The sequence below is a fragment of the Engystomops pustulosus genome, chromosome 2, assembly GCF_040894005.1.
Source record: "Engystomops pustulosus chromosome 2, aEngPut4.maternal, whole genome shotgun sequence".
In the NCBI taxonomy this organism is placed as follows: domain Eukaryota; kingdom Metazoa; phylum Chordata; class Amphibia; order Anura; family Leptodactylidae; genus Engystomops; species Engystomops pustulosus.
Window position 1 is genome coordinate 249007418 of NC_092412.1, and position 20552 is coordinate 249027969.

Consider the following 20552-nt stretch of genomic DNA (forward strand, 5'->3'; position numbering starts at 1 on the left):
TGATGGGTGTTTTCATATACAGGCGGTCCCCTACTTAAGAACATCCGACTTACATACGACCCCTAGTTACAAACGGACCACTGTATATTGTGAATTTATTGTGCTTTAGTCCTAGGTTACAATAAACAGCTGTAACAGTTATCACAGGCGTCTGTAATGAAGCTTTATTGCTAATCCTGGTTCTTATGACAACCCAACATTTTCAAAATCCAATTGTCACAGAGACCAAAAAAGTTCTTGCTGGGATTACAATGATAAAATATACAGTTCCGACTTATATACAAATTCAACTTAAGAACAAACCTACAGACCCTATCTTGTATGTAACCCGGGGACTGTCTGTATTTGAAAAGGTCACATGGAGTAGCTGTTCCCCAAGGGTGGGGGGGGGGGGAACTGCTCCTTTCCAGCCCCTCCCATTTGGCAACTGCCTAGTCACACAGCAGATGCTAATGAAAGGTAAAATATAACATATCTTTTTTTCTGTAAAACCTATTTTTAATACAAAAACACTTTGGCAGTGTATGTACTATGCTCTGTGGGGACTGGGGGGAGTGCTAAAAATGGGTCTCCAGGTGACAGGTTCCCTTTAAAGGGCATCTATCACCAGATCAAAGATTGTAAACCAAGCACACTGGCATAATCTGCTCTTTTAGCAAATAATGCCTTTTCTTTTAATAAAGAAAAGGCTTAAAATTATGCAAGTGAGCCTGAGGGGTAGGCCACTGCCAATAGAAAAATTACAGCACTATCTGTGACTGCGGCTCATTTCTGATGTTGGTAGAACGGCTGAGGGTTAATCACTGGGGTAAATCCTGCAGCCATTATTATACGAAATGTGTCCACAACATCATTTATTTTTAGGGAGCAGGAGATTCACCAAAATATATATATACAAAAAAAAATATTTGGACATACCCAAAACATTGCACAAATAGGATAAAAACTCACCACAGAAGATTATATATATTATTTACTTGCAAAATACCGCATTGCTACAAATTATTTATTTACTTTTAGAGAAGCCTCACTAAATGAATACATCTCTAAATGTGCAAAAATACAGAAACACTGAAGGTTGAACTTTTAGCATGTCCAGTTTTTTTTTTTTTGTTTTTTAGCCCAAAACAATATACCGTAATTTATTTGTTTTCAATACTGTCTATGCATCAGGGACCCATTAATAAAAAAAAAACACACACTGCAACAGCTCCGTCATCAAAAGTATCGAAAAAACAATGGTGGCATTGGCATTTTATTTTTGTTTTGATTGGGAGAGATAAATACAACAAATAGAGATCTAAATATGATCCAGTCATAATCGTAGCCATCCTCAGCATACATTTATGACCTTTATAGCACAGGTTTTTTGTTTTTTTTTTCAAATAAAGCATGGGACACACAAAAAACACAAAAAATTTAATTTTCTATTAAAAAAAAGGGAAAAAAAACACTAATGTGATTTTTAAAGTACTGTGGAATATATGATATGAGGGCGATATCTGACAGGTTATTGAGTTGTGGTAATTTCCTACAATGTATACAGTTTATTTTATTACGTTATGTGCTCTCTCAACATCGTACCAGCAAAAAAAAAAAACACAGCTGGTCATGCAAAAACAAAAGTTGACAGGAAAGTTATAAAGTGAAGCATAAGGAGGTAACAGCGGGACATTGTATATAAAGGAGACACCCGAATAAGACAAATGCATAGGACTTATATCAGATTGGCGCAATTTTAGGAGTAATCGTGTCATGACAACTTTTGCAGTGTTTTATATTGGAGGGTAGACCCGGGGCTGGGTGCAGGGTGACAGGTCGCTGTGTGGAGGTGACAGTAAGTGGCAGCAGTTGGGGCAGGTGTAGGGTGCTGCCCAGGGCCGGGGGTGAGGCGGTTACCTGACTCTGCCGCCTGCCCGGAGCAGCTGGGCACAGGCTGGAGCGCCATGCCGGCTCAGGTCAGGTCAGGAGCCCGGCTGTGACTGCGTCCTCCGAGCCTCCGTGCGGCCTCCTCACATCTGCACAGCACTCACACACTGACTCCGCCTCTTCCGTCCCGCCACATAGAACCGTAAGCCTCCTCCGCATGACACAAAGTAGTGCCTCACGCCGCCGCGCCATCCATCTAATCCCCAACCTACAAAGCCTCCTACCACCCATATATTCCATCCTAATACAAAAATATAAAGAAACAAATATATTTTCCTTAAAAAAATACGTAATTTCCAAGACCAAGAAAATCGGTATTGGTATTCCTCCGCTTCGGTGAAGCGGTTCACTCTGAGTGAACTAGACATTGTGACGTCTACACTGCTTTTGAACTACAAATCCCATGAGTCAACTGTGAAGACTAGGATGCAAGGGAATCCTGGGAGTTGTAGTTCAGAACTACGAAAAAGCAGCAGGTTGTTTCTGGCACGAGCAGGAGTCGACTAAAGCTAAAAAAAAAAAAAAAAAACAAATGTATTACCTACAGATATCATTAGTACTAGGCATGAAATTATTCTTTACAAAAGGAAAGGTAGAGGTCAAATTTGATAATGGTGCCACTGGATCACTGTAAAAACTTGACAATAATGGGACAAATCTTGCAAAACTTTCTCAGACCGTCTCTAAAGGTTTCTATTCAAGAACATGTACAATATTGGGCTGTATACAAGGGTTCAGTGGTCCGTAGTTTACAGCCCGTTAGTCATTGGGATGTAAGGTCCGCTCACACGCCGACAACAATAGAAAAACGGCAAACTAAACCAAGCTTGGGCTTGGGCTTGGGCTTGGGCTTGGGCTTGGGCTTCCAGCTGTTCTGACACCTGCCGAGTATAGGTTGTAGTTTAACCAGTAGAAGTCAAGCTGGTTCTCAATCTACTCTTCACCCGGTCTGAAAGCCATAGTGGGTTGGAGGTTTTGTTATGTGTGGGTCTCAGTAGTTAAAACCAAATATATTTATCTCCTATAATATGGATATAGCGTTAATGTAAAATTTGATACAACCTCTTTAAGATCACTGTCATGATGTGCATAATGTTATCAGAAATCAGTTGGTTGTCATCAGGGGGGTAACTTTAGGGGGTGCGGAAGTTGCGATCGCACCAGGGCCCAAGAGGTTTAGGGGGCCCTTATGGTGTCACTTTCCCATATGAGAAGACTATTACTATAAACCATACATAATAGTCGGGGGCCTGGCACAGACTTTGCACTGGGGCCTATCAGCTTCTAGAGTCAGTTTTATGGCTTTGAGAGTGTTACAGAACCACAATTTTATCCCCTGTGTTGTCAGACTCCTTGTGGTTAAGGGATTTATAGCAGATATGTTATGCCCTTACTTCTCCCCACACGCCACTGGCAACTATATGCAATAACTTCCAGTAGAAGGCCTTCAAATGGTGATGAAATAAGACCAGTTGTCCACAAGTGAGTTCGCTCTGAAATACACCTTTCGTCTGCTGGCAGGATTTTCCAGACCAAACCTCTGATCACTGGACCTATAGTAGACTAAGTTGTCTCTCTCTTTTAGACTCTATTGAAAAGTTCGAAAAGATATGGGGACCTTGGAGTCCTTACTTGGATATACCTTAACTATCTTTATGATAAGCATGGAGATTTCTGTGCACCCTTTCCCCTTACTCCGTCCACTCTCCCTTCCTCTTTTTTGTTGTATGTGTTTGAGCATGATTCTTCATTGCTGTATTATTGGTATTGTCCTCATGTTACCACTTGTTTTCATTTTTGGTTAACTCTTTGCAGGGGCATGACTACAGCAAATGCAGCCATAGTAGCTGCTATGGGGCCTGCAGTGTTGGGGGGCCCTGACCTCTGCCCTGACACTCTAATGAATGGAGAATGTGTACCATTATATACATTTTATGCTACACATTATGCTCAGATAATAAATGTCAGTGGAGAGGGAGGAGACAGCAGAACAACAGGACTAGGGGATCTCTCATCTCTACTTCCAGCCGTGTACCTTCCCCATGTGGTCAGCAGCTACTGGGACAGATCTGTGTAAGTGTATAAATGTATATGCAACAACCCTGCTAAAACATAAGCAGGCTGGTAGTTGTGAATAGCACCCTCTCCAGGTTAGGAGCTGACACCCTCTAGTAAGTTTCTAGCACTTATAGGTGATGTAATTGCAGCTGTAGACTCTTTCTGGTAAGGCAGTAGTTAAATGGTGTAAAGTGTTATCCAATCATTTGGCTGTATTGTAAACTGGAGGGTGATTGGAGAGGTGCTACCACCTGACCAGGGGGAGTATAAAACCCATGTGCAGTGGGAGCACATGGTCTCAGTCTCAGGTCTTTGCCTGTCAGCAGTCTGACCTCAGTGTCAGGTCCAGTCCAGTCTGACCTCATGGTCTGAGTGAACAGAGAGAGATAGTGGGGTTTATTTGCTAAGGGTCCGCAGATGCACTTTCGTCGGACTTTCTGACTTTTTCAGGTTTTGCATGGCTGTGACAGGTTTTTAACAGGGGATTGTGTCACACGCAATTGGATTGTGGCGCAGATTCGCTGCTTTCATGCGAAAGATTTAACTTTCAAATTGTGTCGTAAGACCAAGCACTTACATGCACCAGGAAGAAGAAGGGGAACTCCGGCGGACCTGAGCGGGGAAGCGACACATGCAGGATATCGGGTGCGCAATCTTAGTGAATCGCTACACAGGGCATTCTCGTCAAACAGTTCTGTGAACTCCTCCAGACGGGTAAGTAAATGTGCCCCAGTGTGCAGCACACCTTTAGTCCTGTCACAGAAACCAATCCTAGGAACTGAGTCAGGAGACTCTAACCCAGAGCTGCAGCTTCCACAGTTTGGACACAGCTCCATCTCAATTATCCCAGCCTGCATCTACTTCCAGGCTGGTGCCTTATCCTGCAGACCACTCTCCATGACCACTCCAGTACCAGAATCCAGATCTGCTGTTTGAACGTTTAGCCGTTGCCTGCTACCTGTTGTTCAATAAAGAACCATGAGTTGATTTGCACAATGTTGCCTCCGTCTGATCCCTGCTTACGGCTGTCACCACCACGGGCTCCCCATCCATTTCCCAGCGACTTATCTTACAGACACTCAGGGGTTGCCCCAGGGAGAACCAGTACAGCAGCCTTTCCCTCCATATTTCTTGCACACACCACCTGCTGGAGACCTGCCAGGCTGTGGGACTGCCCTCCGGTCCCCATACCAAGCATTGTGACACTAGCGTGCCTAGGCCGCAACCACCAGCCACTCCGGTATTCTGGGCCCGGGCTGCCTCTAGACCCACAAGAAAAGGCTAGGCCTTGGTGGAGGATGTTGCATATATATAATTGCATAAATGTGTGCACATAAGTGTATAAATGTGTGAGTATACAAATATGTATATTTTATGAGGGGGTAGGGTGGCCACATTCAGAAGTCTGCCCCTGGTTCTGCTCTCTTAGTTACGCCCCTGACTCTTTTTTGGTACTTCTTGAAAATTTTGAAAGACTTAATTTTAAAAGGGAAAAACATGAGATGCTGTGATATTTTTTTTCCGGAAATTACAAAATCTCTAAAAGAGTTTCTGAAATAATAAATAATTGGATGTAGAGCTCTAAAAATCAAGGCTCTCTTTCCAGCACACTTTACGGATCATGTGCAGATTTTCTGCACAGATTTGTTAGCGATTTCCGCGGTAATGTGTGTCATGTCACTAATCCTCTGCTGCCTCTTTGTCGTCTATGGGCTAGGGGAAAATTGAAATTACGTCAGATCAGTTAAATAAAAGGAAAAAAAAATGCATGTTAATCATATAACACAAATCTGCATAAAACGCCCATAAAAAATGTACATTAGCTGCATATTTAATTTACACAACATGTGCAGGTAGCTCCTAATTTACAACCACTACTCCATGCCCATTGCCCCTTACAACAGGAGCCACTGGGGGTCATTTACTAAGGGCCCGAATTGCGTTTTTCCGCTGCGTTACCCGAATTTTTTCTTTTTGCGACGATTTTCCCTGAATTGCCCCGGGTTTTTGGCGCACGCGATCGGATTGTGCCGCATCGGAGCCGGCATGCACGCGACAGATATGGGGGGGCGTGGCTGTACGAAAATCCGACGGATTCGGAAAAACCGCTGCATTTAAAAAAAAGTGTCGCTTGAACTTCAGTGCACTCCGACGAAATTCAGCATAGCAGCGACACCTGGTGGACATCAGGGGAACTACCTTAGTGGATCACCGGAAGACCCGAATCCTACACAGAGAACGCGCCGCTGGTTCGCGAATGGACCGGGTAAGTAAATCTGGCCCATTGCTCTCTACAGTCACCCAGAGTCATTTATTTTTAATCAGATGTAGCAAAATGGTGAAGTGTAAAAGTTGGTAAACAAGCAATTGTCTAAAAAAAACGAAAATACAAAAAAATTATAATTTAGCCACTTCATTTAAACAGTGTCCCCACTACTTGAAAGGTCACATGATTATTTTACCTAACAGCTGATCTGTGAATACAGACGTATAACACACTGTGCTCCAAAAACTAACATAGAAATTGCTGAATCATTTTTCACCCATCTACTGTGTCTTTAAATCCAGTCTCACTCTCTGCAATGGTATATATCTCTGATTGCTGAATCATTTTTCACCCATCTACTGTGTCTTTAAATCCAGTCTCACTCTCTGCAATGGTATAGATTAATCTCTACCTTAATTCGAACCTCCCATGCACGTATCCAGGACTTTTCCCGAGTTGCACCAATTCTCTGGAATGCCCTTCCTCAGACTCTGAGACTAATACCCACCCTCCAAAGCTTCAAACGTGCTCTTAAAACCCATCTCTTTAGGAAAGCCTATCACTCTCGCTAACTGCATGAAATGTCAACTCTCCCTTTACTAATTCATCCTATGTACTATCCTATCTGTTATCTGGCAAACAGCAGATATATACCAAGCTCCAGGCTTCTCTGCAGTCTTTTTCACCTAGGACCCTGTAAATAAGATGGCGGCTGATGGCTGGTTCAAGCAGCAACATCGTTGTTTAGTAAATTATTTATTAAATTATTTTATATTGTTCCCTTATAAAGAATGGCTGGACCATTATACAACCTCTTGTGTCACCCCCTCATCCTCATAGTCTGTAAGCTCTTGTGTCACACCCTCATCCTCATAGACTGTAAGCTCTTGTGAGCAGGGCCCTCACTCCTATTGTTCCATATGACTGTTTGTTCTTTGTAATGTAATATAGTTGTATATGTCCCCTATGATTTGTAAAGCGCTACGGAATTTGATGGCGCTATATAAATAAAGATTATTATTATTATTATTATTATAGAAAAAAATATATTAAAATAAATAATGATATTCAATAATTCCAAAAAAATTCTAATTCTAAAAAGAGTTTTTTTTTCCACAGATAAAAGAATTAGTAGATATATTTCTTTCTGGCAGCTTGGAAGTAACAAGCGAACGTTTACTTGTCCAAAAATAACATATAATCCGTCTCAACAGGTTATAAGATGAACTAATGCTATGCAGCTTACCTACATAACCCTTCCCTCTCCAGAGCGAGTGCTGTGCCGCATCTAGAGATAGACCTCAGGCCTATTATGTCAGTCTTTTGCTTTATAATTTTTCTTCAAGCAGAGCTATATCCTGACACATAGGACCATGGCTGTAGCTTTAGGGACTACTATATCAGACAATGGCCGTAGCTGTAGGGACTACTATATCAGACAATGGCCGCAGCTATAGGGAGTCCTATATCAGACTATGGCTGTAGCTATAGGGAGTCCTATATAAGACCATGGCTGTAGCTATAGGGAGTCCTATATAAGACCATGGCTGTAGCTATAGGGAGTCCTATATAAGACCATGGCCGTAGCTATAGGGAGTCCTATATAAGACCATGGCTGTAGCTATAGGGAGTCCTATATAAGACCATGGCTATAGCTATAGGGAGTCCTATATCGGACCGTGGCCGTAGCTATAGGGAGTCCTATATAAGACCATGGCCATAGCTATAGGGAGTCCTATATCGGACCGTGGCCGTAGCTATAGGGAGTCCTATATAAGACCATGGCTGTAGCTATAGCTCCCCTTTTTTGCTGAAGATTTTATTCACTCTTTTTTTTTTTAACTCAAAACGTTTTTTATTTACCTTTTTCTTTTCTTTTTGCACACAAAAACAGATACACAAATACATTTAAATATAAAATTAAATAACCCACCCCAATCCCCACCTCCCACCCCTCAGCAGACAGAGCTGTCTTAGGATAGTCCTTCGAAAAAGGTCACTTCCCAGGGTCATAGACATATACTTGAAGGGCAAAACATAATATACAACATAGAATCTAACATAATAAGTAAGCAGGAGATCTACAAAAGTAACAGCTTTCACAGTCTTAAGATTGCTGAGCCAACAGTCGATAACGGTAACTCCTCCGCAGATCTGCAAGGGCCCTACTTGGGATACTGAGTATCCGATTTTATTCCATCTTAAACAGCATTTTTTCAGCATTTTTAATGCATTTTGTTAACTCACAGTAACTGTGATCAGAGGCAGTGGCGTAACCTGGTACGAACTTAGAATTGGGGTCCCATACACCTAAACACTCAATGCTGGTCCCATCCCTCACATTATACTTCAGAATAAACAAATACCATATATGCACACATACACTATATATGCACATATATAAACATACCACATATAAGAAACACTCAAATATAAGTTCATATAAATATATATATCCCCACACCAATACCCACATACCTGTACAATACTAATAATTGCAGTAATAAATACACCACATACGTAAATATATACCAGCTGCGAATATACTGTATATTACTATATAGCACCAAAAAATTATGGCACACCATGTCTGGCATAAATCGTAGCTCAAACTTCTACCTCTGATCTGTCCCGGTCTTCATCTTTGTGACTCTTCAAAGATCACAATTCTTCTCCATCTACTACAGAACTTTGAGAACTTGTCCGACTGCGACTTATTGCTATAGAGTTCACCACATGACGTCTGCAGCTCCGTGCAGCACATCGCAGAACTGTGCGCCTAAAAGAACCACAGTCACTTACAGTATAATGTCACATAGCTAAAAGCTATCTCTTGTTTATATACGGCACTCACTAATTGTTTTTTTAAACTATTTATTGAGTAATTTTTAATTTTATGGAAGAACAAAACCCCAACATATGGTCATCAATACAAACACTGGGTCTGGGACCCATAGGAGAGAGGGGAAGGGAAAGGAAAGGGGAGGTTCTATCATTTATTTCCGACTGACAACTCCAGTTCTCTCCAGCCGTTGGTGAGATCCTCTTCCAGCTTAAAGGTCTAGATCCATAAGGTATTGGCTGGTAAACAGGGGCGTAACTTGAGGGGGTGCAGAGGTTATGGTCGCACAAGAGGTTTAGGGGGCCCTTATCGTGTCACTTTCCCATATGACAAGACTACTACTATAAACCAGTAATGGCAAACCTTTTAGATCATGAGTGCCCAAACTTCAACCAAACGCCACTTATTTATGGCAAAGTGCCAGCACAGCAATTAAGTCAGTAATTTATTGCTGAGGAAACCAACACAGATGAAATGAGGAGGGCAAATTTGGACTATTGCAGCTTTTCTCCAGGTTTCCTACATACAGGAAGAATTGTTGGGCCAGCATTCTTTGAGCCCTGTCTGTTGAACTCATTCTGTGGTGATGGCCTGGGTGCCCTCAGAGAGGACTCAGAGTGCCGCCTCTGGCACCCGTGCCATAGGTTCGCCACCACTGCTATAAACCATACATTATAGTCGGGGGGGGGGGAGGTTGCTGGCACAGACTTTGCACTGGAGCCCATCAGATTCTAGTTACGCCACTGCAGGTAAAGTGACATTTTTGCAAGGTGTTTGTACCCAGTTTTGGGGGAAAGGAAGGGCGGGGGAGAGGGAAGCACAATATAATTAACACAAAATAAAACCAAAGAATTTTACACTCAAAGTGGACATGTGAATGGGCACATAGACAATAAAGGGTCAGGGGGCTATCAGTAGAAATGACGGATAGTATACAGACGGAAAAAACAGATGAGCCCTAAAACTTATGACTCTTTAAAATGTTTAAAGGGAACCTATAAAGGCAGATGAGGTGGTAGGTGGATCTATAGGACGTGAGGATAGCCCTTTTATCTATTGTAAATTTTCTTAAGCGGCTACTGGGGCGTGGAGTAGCCAGGGTTGAGGCTACACAGCGCGGCTACTCCACGCCCCAGTAGCCTGTTTGTTCCTCCTACCAAAAATCTTTTCTATACTTCCAGGGTTCATCTCAGGACATGTCTGCCTCACACAGTAAAAAGTTGGCACAGCTCAATAAATGATACCGCTATACACAATACAAGATTTTTTTTTCCAGTCTGACACAAAGATCTGTATAAGGAATGAGACTTTACAACAAAACAAACAACAGAGGAAGGAGTCAGAGCCCTAATCACAAGAGCTTATGATAAATTAATAGATATTTATAGCATTATACCCCACAGATGCACTCACTATTCTGCTGTTGGAGTCACTGTGGTTATTTATCATGTCAACTCTCCGCACCGCTAGATATATCAGGAGGCTGTGGCCCTGTCAGGCATAGAATTAAGCTTTAGCTTGCGCCTGAATCTCTGCCGCTGGCTGCGCCCTCTTCATAACCTAAAAAATAATCACAATAATAAAAATAATCGTAAAAATAAACATAAAAATAATCACAATAATTATACTCTAGATCTGCACTCACTATTCTGCTGGTGCAGTCACTGGGGCTGGTACTCAGGGTCGCACTGATCACTTTCGTCGGACTGTGCACCTTTTTCAGGGATTACATGGCTTGCACAGGTATTTAAGAAGTGTCTGCGCTGGGATTTTGGCACACACGATCCTTTTGTGGCACAGCTGCACCGGCTTCCGGCTTTGGGGACATGCCTTCAGACGATCTGACTGGTTGGAAATGAGCGCAGGAGTTAAAGGGGTATTCTCCTCTCGTCTGGGCATTCACATCCAGATTCATTAATCTGCCATACATAAACATTTCTTCAATTAGATGTCATTAAACCCTTCCCGATGCACGCCGTACTAGTCCCGGTGCATGGTCCTGGTGCATGGAGAGGGCACGCGGGCCAAGCCATCTCCATAGCCGGTAAGTCTTTGCTGCATATTACAGCAAAGGCTTACCGGTAACACCCGCGATCGGTGCTAGCCCCGATCGCGGGTGCTTTCAAGTCGATCGCCGCCGGCAATGCTGCGGGGGCCGCCATCTTGCCGCAGATCATCGCTCCCCAATGACGACACGGGGAGCGGCGATCCGTTGCCACGAAAGCTTTGGGTCACATGAAGGCCCGAAGCTGTCTCGTTTTAACCCATTCATTACAATGTGCTATCACATTTATTAAATATTAATAAACAGTAAAAATCATAAACACATTAGGTTTTGCCACGTCCGAAAATGCTGGTGCAGTCACTGTGTATAAACATGACATTACTTATCCTGTACTGATCCTGAGTTACATCCTGTATTATACCCCAGAGCTGCACTCACTATTCTGCTGCTGGTCTAGTCACTGTGTACATACATGACATTACTTATCCTGTACTGATCCTGAGTTACATCCTGTATTATACCCCAGAGCTGCACTCACTATTCTGCTGCTGGTCTAGTCACTGTGTACATACATGACATTACTTATCCTGTACTGATCCTGAGTTACATCCTGTATTATACCCCAGAGCTGCACTCACTATTCTGCTGCTGGTGCAGTCACTGTGTACATACATGACATTACTTATCCTGTACTGATCCTGAGTTACTTCCTGTATTATACTCCAGAGCTGCACTCACTATTCTGCTGCTGGTGCAGTCACTGTGTACATACATGACATTACTTATCCTGTACTGATCCTGAGTTACATCCTGTATTATACTCCATAGCTGCACTCACTATTCTGCTGCTGGTGCAGTCACTGTGTACATACATGACATTACTTATCCTGTACTGATCCTGAGTTACATCCTGTATTATACCCCAGAGCTGCACTCACTATTCTGCTGCTGGTGCAGTCACTGTGTACATACATGACATTACTTATCCTGTACTGATCCTGAGTTACATCCTGTATTATACTCCAGAGCTGCACTCACTATTCTGCTGCTGGTGCATTCACTGTGTACATACATGACATTACTTATCCTGTACTGATCCTGAGTTACATCCTGTATTATACCCCAGAGCTGCACTCACTATTCTGCTGCTGGTGCAGTCACTGTGTACATACATGACATTACTTATCCTGTATTGATCCTGAGTTACATCCTGTATTATACCCCAGAGCTACACTCACTATTCTGCTGCTGGTGCAGTCACTGTGTACATACATGACATTACTTATCCTGAACTGATCCTGAGTTACATCCTGTATTATACCCCAGAGCTGCACTCACTATGCTGCTGCTGGTGCAGTCACTGTGTACATACATGACATTACTTATCCTGTACTGATCCTGAGTTACATCCTGTATTATACTACAGAGCTGCACTCACTGTTCTGCTGCTGGTGCAGTCACTGTGTACATATATGACATTCCTTATCCTGTACTGATCCTGAGTTACATCCTGTATTATACTACAGAGCTGCACTCACTGTTCTGCTGCTGGTGCAGTCACTGTGTACATACATGACATTACTTATCCTGTACTGATCCTGAGTTACAACCTGTAGTATACTCCAGAGCTGCACTCACTATTCTGCTGCTGGTGCAGTCACTGTGTGCATACATGACATTACTTATCCTGTACTGATCCTGAGTTACATCCTGTGTTATACTCCAGAGCTGCACTCACTATTCTGCTGCTGGTGCATTCACTGTGTACATACATGACATTACTTATCCTGTACTGATCCTGAGTTACATCCTGTATTATACCCCAGAGCTGCACTCACTATTCTGCTGCTGGTGCAGTCACTGTGTACATACATGACATTACTTATCCTGTACTGATCCTGAGTTACATCCTGTATTATACCCCAGAGCTGCACTCACTATTCTGCTGCTGGTGCAGTCACTGTGTACATACATGACATTACTTATCCTGTACTGATCCTGAGTTACATCCTGTGTTATACTCCAGAGCTGCACTCACTATTCTGCTGGTGGTGCAGTCACTGTGAAGATACATGACATTACTTATCCTGTACTGATCCTGAGTTACATCCTGTATTATACTCCAGAGCTGCACTCTCTATTCTGCTGCTGGTGCAGTCACTGTGTACATACATGACATTACTTATCCTGTACTGATCCTGGGTTACATCCTGTATTATACTCCAGACATAACAACAATATACGAACATAAAACAAGCCATAACTCCTGGAAACAATTATTACAGAATAATAATATAAACTGAAAAAACACTCTCCTGGCCCAGCAACTCACACCACGCACTTAAAGGGGTTGTCCACTTTCAGCAAATATTGCTGTCCTGCTATAAAAGCTTCTTTTTTTTTACTTCCAGTGGATAGAAATCTGTCCATGTGATGTGATAGACATGCAGGTGCTGTTATTATCACACATCTCCTATTACTCTCTGTGATAATAACGATTTGTGCACATGGACTACAGAAAGTACATTGAAAACTTGTATAACTTTTCCTTACACAAACCATATCAAATATTTGTTGAAACTGGACAATTCCTTTAACATAAAAATCCCTTTACATTAAAACAGACAAAACCCGCACCCAGTTCCACCACCAATATATTTTTCTTTCCCTACCGCTCCCCACAATGAAGTGATAAATATAATATACTGAAGAAAGAAAAAAAACACATTTTACAAATACATCACAACAATTCACTATCTACCATCCTAAAATCTAACCCACGCCCAGGTCCATATCCTAAAGCATGTGAAGAAAATACAACTCCCAAAGACCCCAATACCAAATATCCAAGATATACCTTTTCTCCCTCCCTGCATATACTTTTACCATTATATCCGCTAATCCTTATACAGACAGTCCCCGGGTTACATACAAGATAGGTTCCATAGGTTTGTTCTTAAGTTGAATTTGTATGTAAGTCGAAACTGCGACAATTCAAGTTTCAAAATTTTTTGCTGTAATGGGACCAAGGATTATCAATAAAGCTTCATTACAGACACCTTACAGCTGATCATTGCAGTCTGGGACTATAGTAACATCCAGAGACTTCACCAGAGGGCACAGTGGTCAGAGGGGTCCGTCTTTAACTAGGGGTTGTCTGTAGGTCGGGTGTCCTTAAGTAGGGGACCGCATGTAATAAAATTAAAATAAATGGTAAATGGCTACCCCTGCATCCTGCTGGCCTAGTTCGGGAATTAGGAGCCTTGGACTTGCTCATGCCTTACTGCAGCTCAGGAGCAGCAGACATACACAGCATCAAGGCACTACACCAAGAATGAATTGAGAGGGGCACTCACTATTCTGCCGGAGGTATAACTGCAGGGGCACAGCACTGACGGGCGCTGGCGCAGGACAAGAGGAGCCTCAGAGAAGGTATAGATAAATTATTTTATTGTTTTTTCAGTCCCCAGGCCGGATATACCGTATTTTTCGGACTATAAGGCGCACAAAAACTCCTTCGATTTTCTCAGAAATCAAAGGTGCGCCTTATAGTCCAGTGCACCTTATATATGATCCGTACTTATAGACAACAGGTGCCTTGAGCTGTGCACAGGTCTGCCACCGGCTGGTCATTCATCTTTATAATCAGGTGCGCCTTACAATCCGGTTCGCCTTATATATATGAACCTACAGGTTTTACCAGGCATTTATTGATGGTGCGCCTTATAATCCGGTTCCCCTTATAGTCCAAAAAATAGTGTAGTTTTTTTTTAAAGCCGGAACAAACCCTTTAATAATCATTTTTAAATGATTATTTAAAAATAATCATTCTCACCTGCAAATCCACTATAAAGGGGTATTCCTCCCACGAAGACTAGTTTCTTAAATATACTCAGGATAACAAAACAACACATTCTCTAATTCACTGTTATTAACACAAATACAGCATTTTACAGATATAAGTCCAACCTGTCTCTATCAGTCCTGGTGTACACAGTTTCAGTTGCTCCTGGTTTCCGACCCTGGATCTTCTGACTTTAGGGTCGGCAGACATCTTGTCTGACGCTGAGGAGCTGAGCTCCTCTCTGCTCTCCGCCTCTAGCCCCTCCCCCAGCATTCCAGGATGAGCTCACACTGATACACACGTACTGCAGGCAGATAAGTTCTTTTGTCCAGGGAGGGAGACACATCAGATCTGATAGGACTGTATTTTGTGGCAGAGCAGAGATGTAGTAGAGCTAAGAATGTCATTGTGTGTAATATGCATCTCATGGATCTCATCATCTCATCTCTGATCTGTCTCAACTCTCTTTCTATGAGTCAGATACTAGTAGAATGTTCAGAAGCTAAATAAAAGTGTAGATAAACCTGCACCCTGATAATCTAACTACATGGTCGGCACACAGCTTCTCATAGCACAGGAGGAATCATGAATTGTCTGTTTAGAGAGTCCCTGCCCACAGTCTGGAATTTTACACTTACTAGCCTTCGGAGTGATAGGAGTTAAAACAGCAAAAATTGTAAAGTAAGGGGTTAAAAATGATTTTTTATTGTGTAAATATCACTAGTGGATTTATTTGGACTCTCTGTAGGTAAATGTTGGTTGAATCTGGAAGATTTTTGTGCGTTGCTTCACAATTGTCAGTGTTTGAGAGCAGTCCTGTTATCACATCATATCTGCTGGCAGGGAAGAAGGGAGATTGCACATTCTAACACTCTCATAGTGTTGTGAGATAAGCGTTATCAGACGTCTGGAAGCAGCTTATCTTCTTCCAGTATTGATCTACACATAGAAAGTAGTGATGGGTCATTATTGAACGAGCCAGCACGAAAAGCTGACTCTTTCGCGTAAACGACTTTTGCGTTAACTCCTCCCCTAATTGGCTCACCACACCCCCTTTACCCTAATAAAATCGGTTACAAGTGTGTGGAGTGGGATGACTGGCTGGACTGGGGCTCCCTATTACATATTTATTATAAATATTATATATATATATATATATATATATATATATATATATATATATATATATATTATATATTTAGTATGGAGCCGTTCAGGAGCCAGAACAGCCGGCTCTTTTAGTGAGCGGAGCCTAATGAGCCAGCTCACTAAGAACAGCCGGTCTGCCCTTGCTCCTATGACCTGCTGGTGGGATCTCCTGAAGTGCAAATTTTTCTGAACACTTTCCCTGTGAACAACCTCCAAGAAAAACAAAGGCAGCGAGTGCATAGATAACAATGGGGCGCTAGTGTTTACAGGGTGGACGCTATAGTTTTTTGGCAGGGGACTTCCTTTAGCAGGAAACGTGCCTTAGATTAACTTTAACAACGGGAAGTAGTGTATAAAAGTGAATGTCTGTTTTATGGAAAAATAACTATGCATCTCCAAAATATAACACCTTATAATGGAATATGACTAATACATGAGGTGATACATAGGATGAAGCATTGGCCCCATGCACACTCTTCTATTAGACCTGTAATTATAACAGAAGTCCAATCTGCAGGTAGCATATTATAGAACAGATGGAGCTGGGAAGAATTTACACAGTGTCCTTTCTGCAGGCATCATGTTCAGTGCTGGATTATAGGGGGGCGCACGCCCAGGGCCCCCACCACTTTGCCCTTAATTCGTTCCCCACCAAGTGGGCGTGGTGACGTTACACCCTGTGTCGTCAGCGCCAGGATGCCAACATCCCGAAAAAGGGGCAAGAAGAGGTTGCCGCACATTGGGGGAGATAGAGCAGGAGGAGCTGAGCAGATTGTACATAGAGTTCTAAGCTAGGCAGCATGTTATAGAGCAGGAGGAGCTGAGCAGATTGTACATAGAGTTCTAAGCTAGGCAGCATGTTATATAGCAGGAAGTGTTGATCACTAAAAGTGATTAAAAAAAGACATGTCAGGAGAAGAGAAATATAAGTGAATATGAACTTATAACTTGTCAGAGGAAAGTGCTTCCTTCTCCACCTACTTTGGCTGTTATGTTCCTCCCTCCTTCTTTCCAAATCTGCTTTTCATTCTGAAATCTCTGATTAAGCTCCCATTGATGTCTATGAGGGGAACAGTCACAGCAGTAAGCTATCTTCCCACCAGCAAAGAGAGTACTGGAAATTCACAGAAAGGGAAAACAAAGAGAATAGTTGCCAGAATATCAAGTATTCAAGTCACATAATGACCAGAGACATTGTTATTACTGATTCCTTTAAGTTTTGTTAAAGGTAATTTTAGCTTTAAGTCTAACCTTGAGAAACCTTGGCTTCCTTTGTGTGCTGCACCTTCCCATAACCTTCCTTTCTATGTATCATCATACCTTTGCTCTCTCTTCTACCAAAGATACATGATTTGACCAACCTTTTCCATAACACAAACCTCTCTTTTACCTTTTCAAAACTTTTCTCCAACTGCACCTGTTCTCTGGAATGTGCTACCCCAGACATTTAGGTTACCTTCAAATATCAAACATACCATAAAGGGTTTCTCTAACTACTACTATACTATTATACAGCACTAATGGTATATTCATCTTATACATTTATTTGAAGACAGCTGTTTTGGGATGTCTCCTATACTAAACTAAAATATGCATCTTGTCAGCTTTCAACAGGTTTGACAATTTAAGAGTATAATCCCCAGAGGATATCAGATATGTGATTAACTCCACCCTATTTCTGGGCATTGAACTGCCCCATCATGGACCACAAGTTCTGCCCCTAAAAAAAGACAACACCATCTCACATATCCCTTCCAACCCAAAGCCATGTTCCCCTACGGATGTGACTTATCTCTCAGAGATATACCTGATCCTCTTCTCCGTAATATGTGCCATAGAGGCAAAAAAACATGCAATAGGCTACTTCCCGTCTCTGCCCAGTGATTACAGGAAGCATCTCCTCATTGTCTGCTCTGTCCTGTCTACAGTCTGCCCTCATGTACCCACACACAGTGCACCTTCCCCCTGCAGCTGCTCACTAATCTAGTGTGCACAGAGAATTATCCATAAACCTGTTCTGCAACCCATGTCCATCTCACTACAAGCTTATATTCAGATTATTGAAAAGAAGGAGTAAGATCAGCAGAGCAGTCAAGATGAAGAGTATATACTTCTCTGTGTGTTATGTCTCCTCTGTTCTCTGTACTCCACCACTTTGCTGGTAAGAGGAGAGACTGATGGCATCTGCTGAACAGCCTGGGTGACACATCAATCATAGCAAGTAGTGTATATAGTAGTAATAAGGCTGTATAAGATTATAGGTCCATTTGTGCATATGTGTGTAATGATATATATGTATAGGTCACTGTAACTAATGCATGTGAGGATGTAAAACCAATATTGAAATTACCAGTCAGGGTAGGGTCACATCTGTGTTGCATGAGAAGAGAGCTCAGCATTATGGGAAGTGAGGGAAGCAGCTTTGACCTCAGTTCCCCGAGCTGTTGTCACAACCAGGATGTACCCGCCCACTTCGAGAGAAGCTAATTTTACAAAAAGGGCTGATATATGCATATGCATCACTCCATTCACTAAATATGAGAGTGCAGGGCTCAGCTATCTGCAGCCGTGCCACAGGGAATAACAGCAGCAGTAGGGAGCATGCTTGAACTATAGCTCCATTCATTCTAGGGAAAGGGACCTTTGTAATCAGGTAACCTTAAATTGTGAAAAATTTACTTTATAGGCACAAAAACACTGGGGTTCACAGACGGTCCTAGACCAGGAAAGCTGCGAACCTGTACCCTCACCATCTCGGCATTCCCTGAGAATCTCATCTTATACCCAGGGATAATAAACCTCTATTTATTGGACAATGCTGTGGGTAGAAATACACATGATACACTCACCGGCCACTTTATTAGGTACACCTGTCCAACTGCTCGTTAACACTTAATTTCTAATCAGCCAATCACATGGCGGCACCTCAGTGCATTTAGGCATGTAGACATGATCAAGACAATCTCCTGCAGTTCAGACCGAGCATCAGTATGGGGAAGAAAGGTGATTTGTGGCCTTTGCACGTGGCATGGTTGTTGGTGCCAGAAGGGCTGGTCTGAGTATTTCAGAAACTGCTGATCTACTGGGATTTTCACGCACAACCATCTCTAGGGTTTACAGAGAATGGTCCGAAAAAGAAAAAACATCCAGTGAGCGGCAGTTCTGTGGGCGGAAATGCCTTGTTGATGCCAGAGGTCAGAGGAGAATGGGCAGACTGGTTCGAGCTGATAGAAAGGCAACAGTGACTCGCCACCCGTTACAACCAAGGTAGGCAGAAGAGCATCTCTGAACGCACAGTACGTCAAACTTTGAGGCAGATGGGCTACAGCAGCAGAAGACCACACCGGGTGTATGTAGCTCACATTATAAAATATGTAACTGCATTTTACAATATGCAGGAACAAACACCAATGCAAATTGAATTGCTACATATTTAAAGGGACCTGCTTTTATACCACCAATTTACCAATTTTCAGATCACATTAATCTACGGAACCAGAGATACAGGCAGTTAAACTGGATCTGCAGCATGTCCTAACTAGAATCCAAATACGTAAGAATCAACACCGTCTTCTGCCTCCAAAAGGGACTTTTTTTTCATGGTCAGTGTTTGCATACAAGACTGCAGACTGTCCAATAAAGCCCAATCATTGGCCTCACTAGTACAACATTGAGGCCAGTGATTGGCTGACCTAGTCATGTGCTCTCACTACTTCAGCCCGCTGATCAGTTAAAGGGACACAAGTGCCGCCCCATTTTTATTATTTTGACCATCTCTTACCTGTGGGAAGAATATTTAAAATTGCACCACCCTATTAAACACCCACAGGTGATATCTTTTTGAGGCCGAGTATATTTGATGGTAAGCTTTTGAGAATACTGGCTCTCTTCAGACATATTATCACAACCCTCTTCATTTAGTAAGTAGAGGGTGGATACATGCTGCCCAATAAATCCAGATTGCATTTAGACAATAATGTTCAAGTATGAACCCAACGTGCACAATTTGTTTTATAAAATGTGGCATATCTGATGAAACTGTACAGTAATTTTTATACTTTATCTAAAAATCAGGAAGTAATTAAGGTCACATTATAGGTGTGTGGAGACTTGACATTCATGTCCACTAGGGGGTTGAGAAATCTTCCTATGTTTTCCAGGGTGGGAAGAGGAAATCAATGCCTCTTTGCTACCTTGAATGGCAGCCCCCTTAACCCCTTTTGCACAACACCAGGACGTACTACAAACACGACAGGCTGAGCTCTCCACATACATACACCACCTATTACTGCCATGGTCAGTACTGGTGCTGATCATGGAGCCTAAAATCAGTGCCCCCCCCATGGCGTCATCGAAGGGTGGTGATCTGTTGCCACAGCAGCCTAAAGCCTCACACTTTTAGGTCTTACATGGAAAGTGATTTCTGAGCCTGTGAATGACAAACAATTTGAGATAATTA

At 42.4% G+C, this 20552-nt stretch overlaps 1 protein-coding gene across 1 annotated transcript in view; it reads right to left on the minus strand.

The window, feature by feature from the left end:
* BRWD1 (bromodomain and WD repeat domain containing 1) overlaps window positions 1-2054 on the minus strand; it is a 41802-nt gene extending 39748 nt beyond the window's left edge. The window contains exon 1 of the mRNA XM_072138774.1: window positions 1900-2054. Within this exon, the coding sequence (XP_071994875.1) occupies window positions 1900-1948 (49 nt within the window). The 5' untranslated portion in view covers window positions 1949-2054. The remainder of the gene's footprint in view (window positions 1-1899) is intronic.
* Window positions 2055-20552: the final 18498 nt, after the last annotated feature.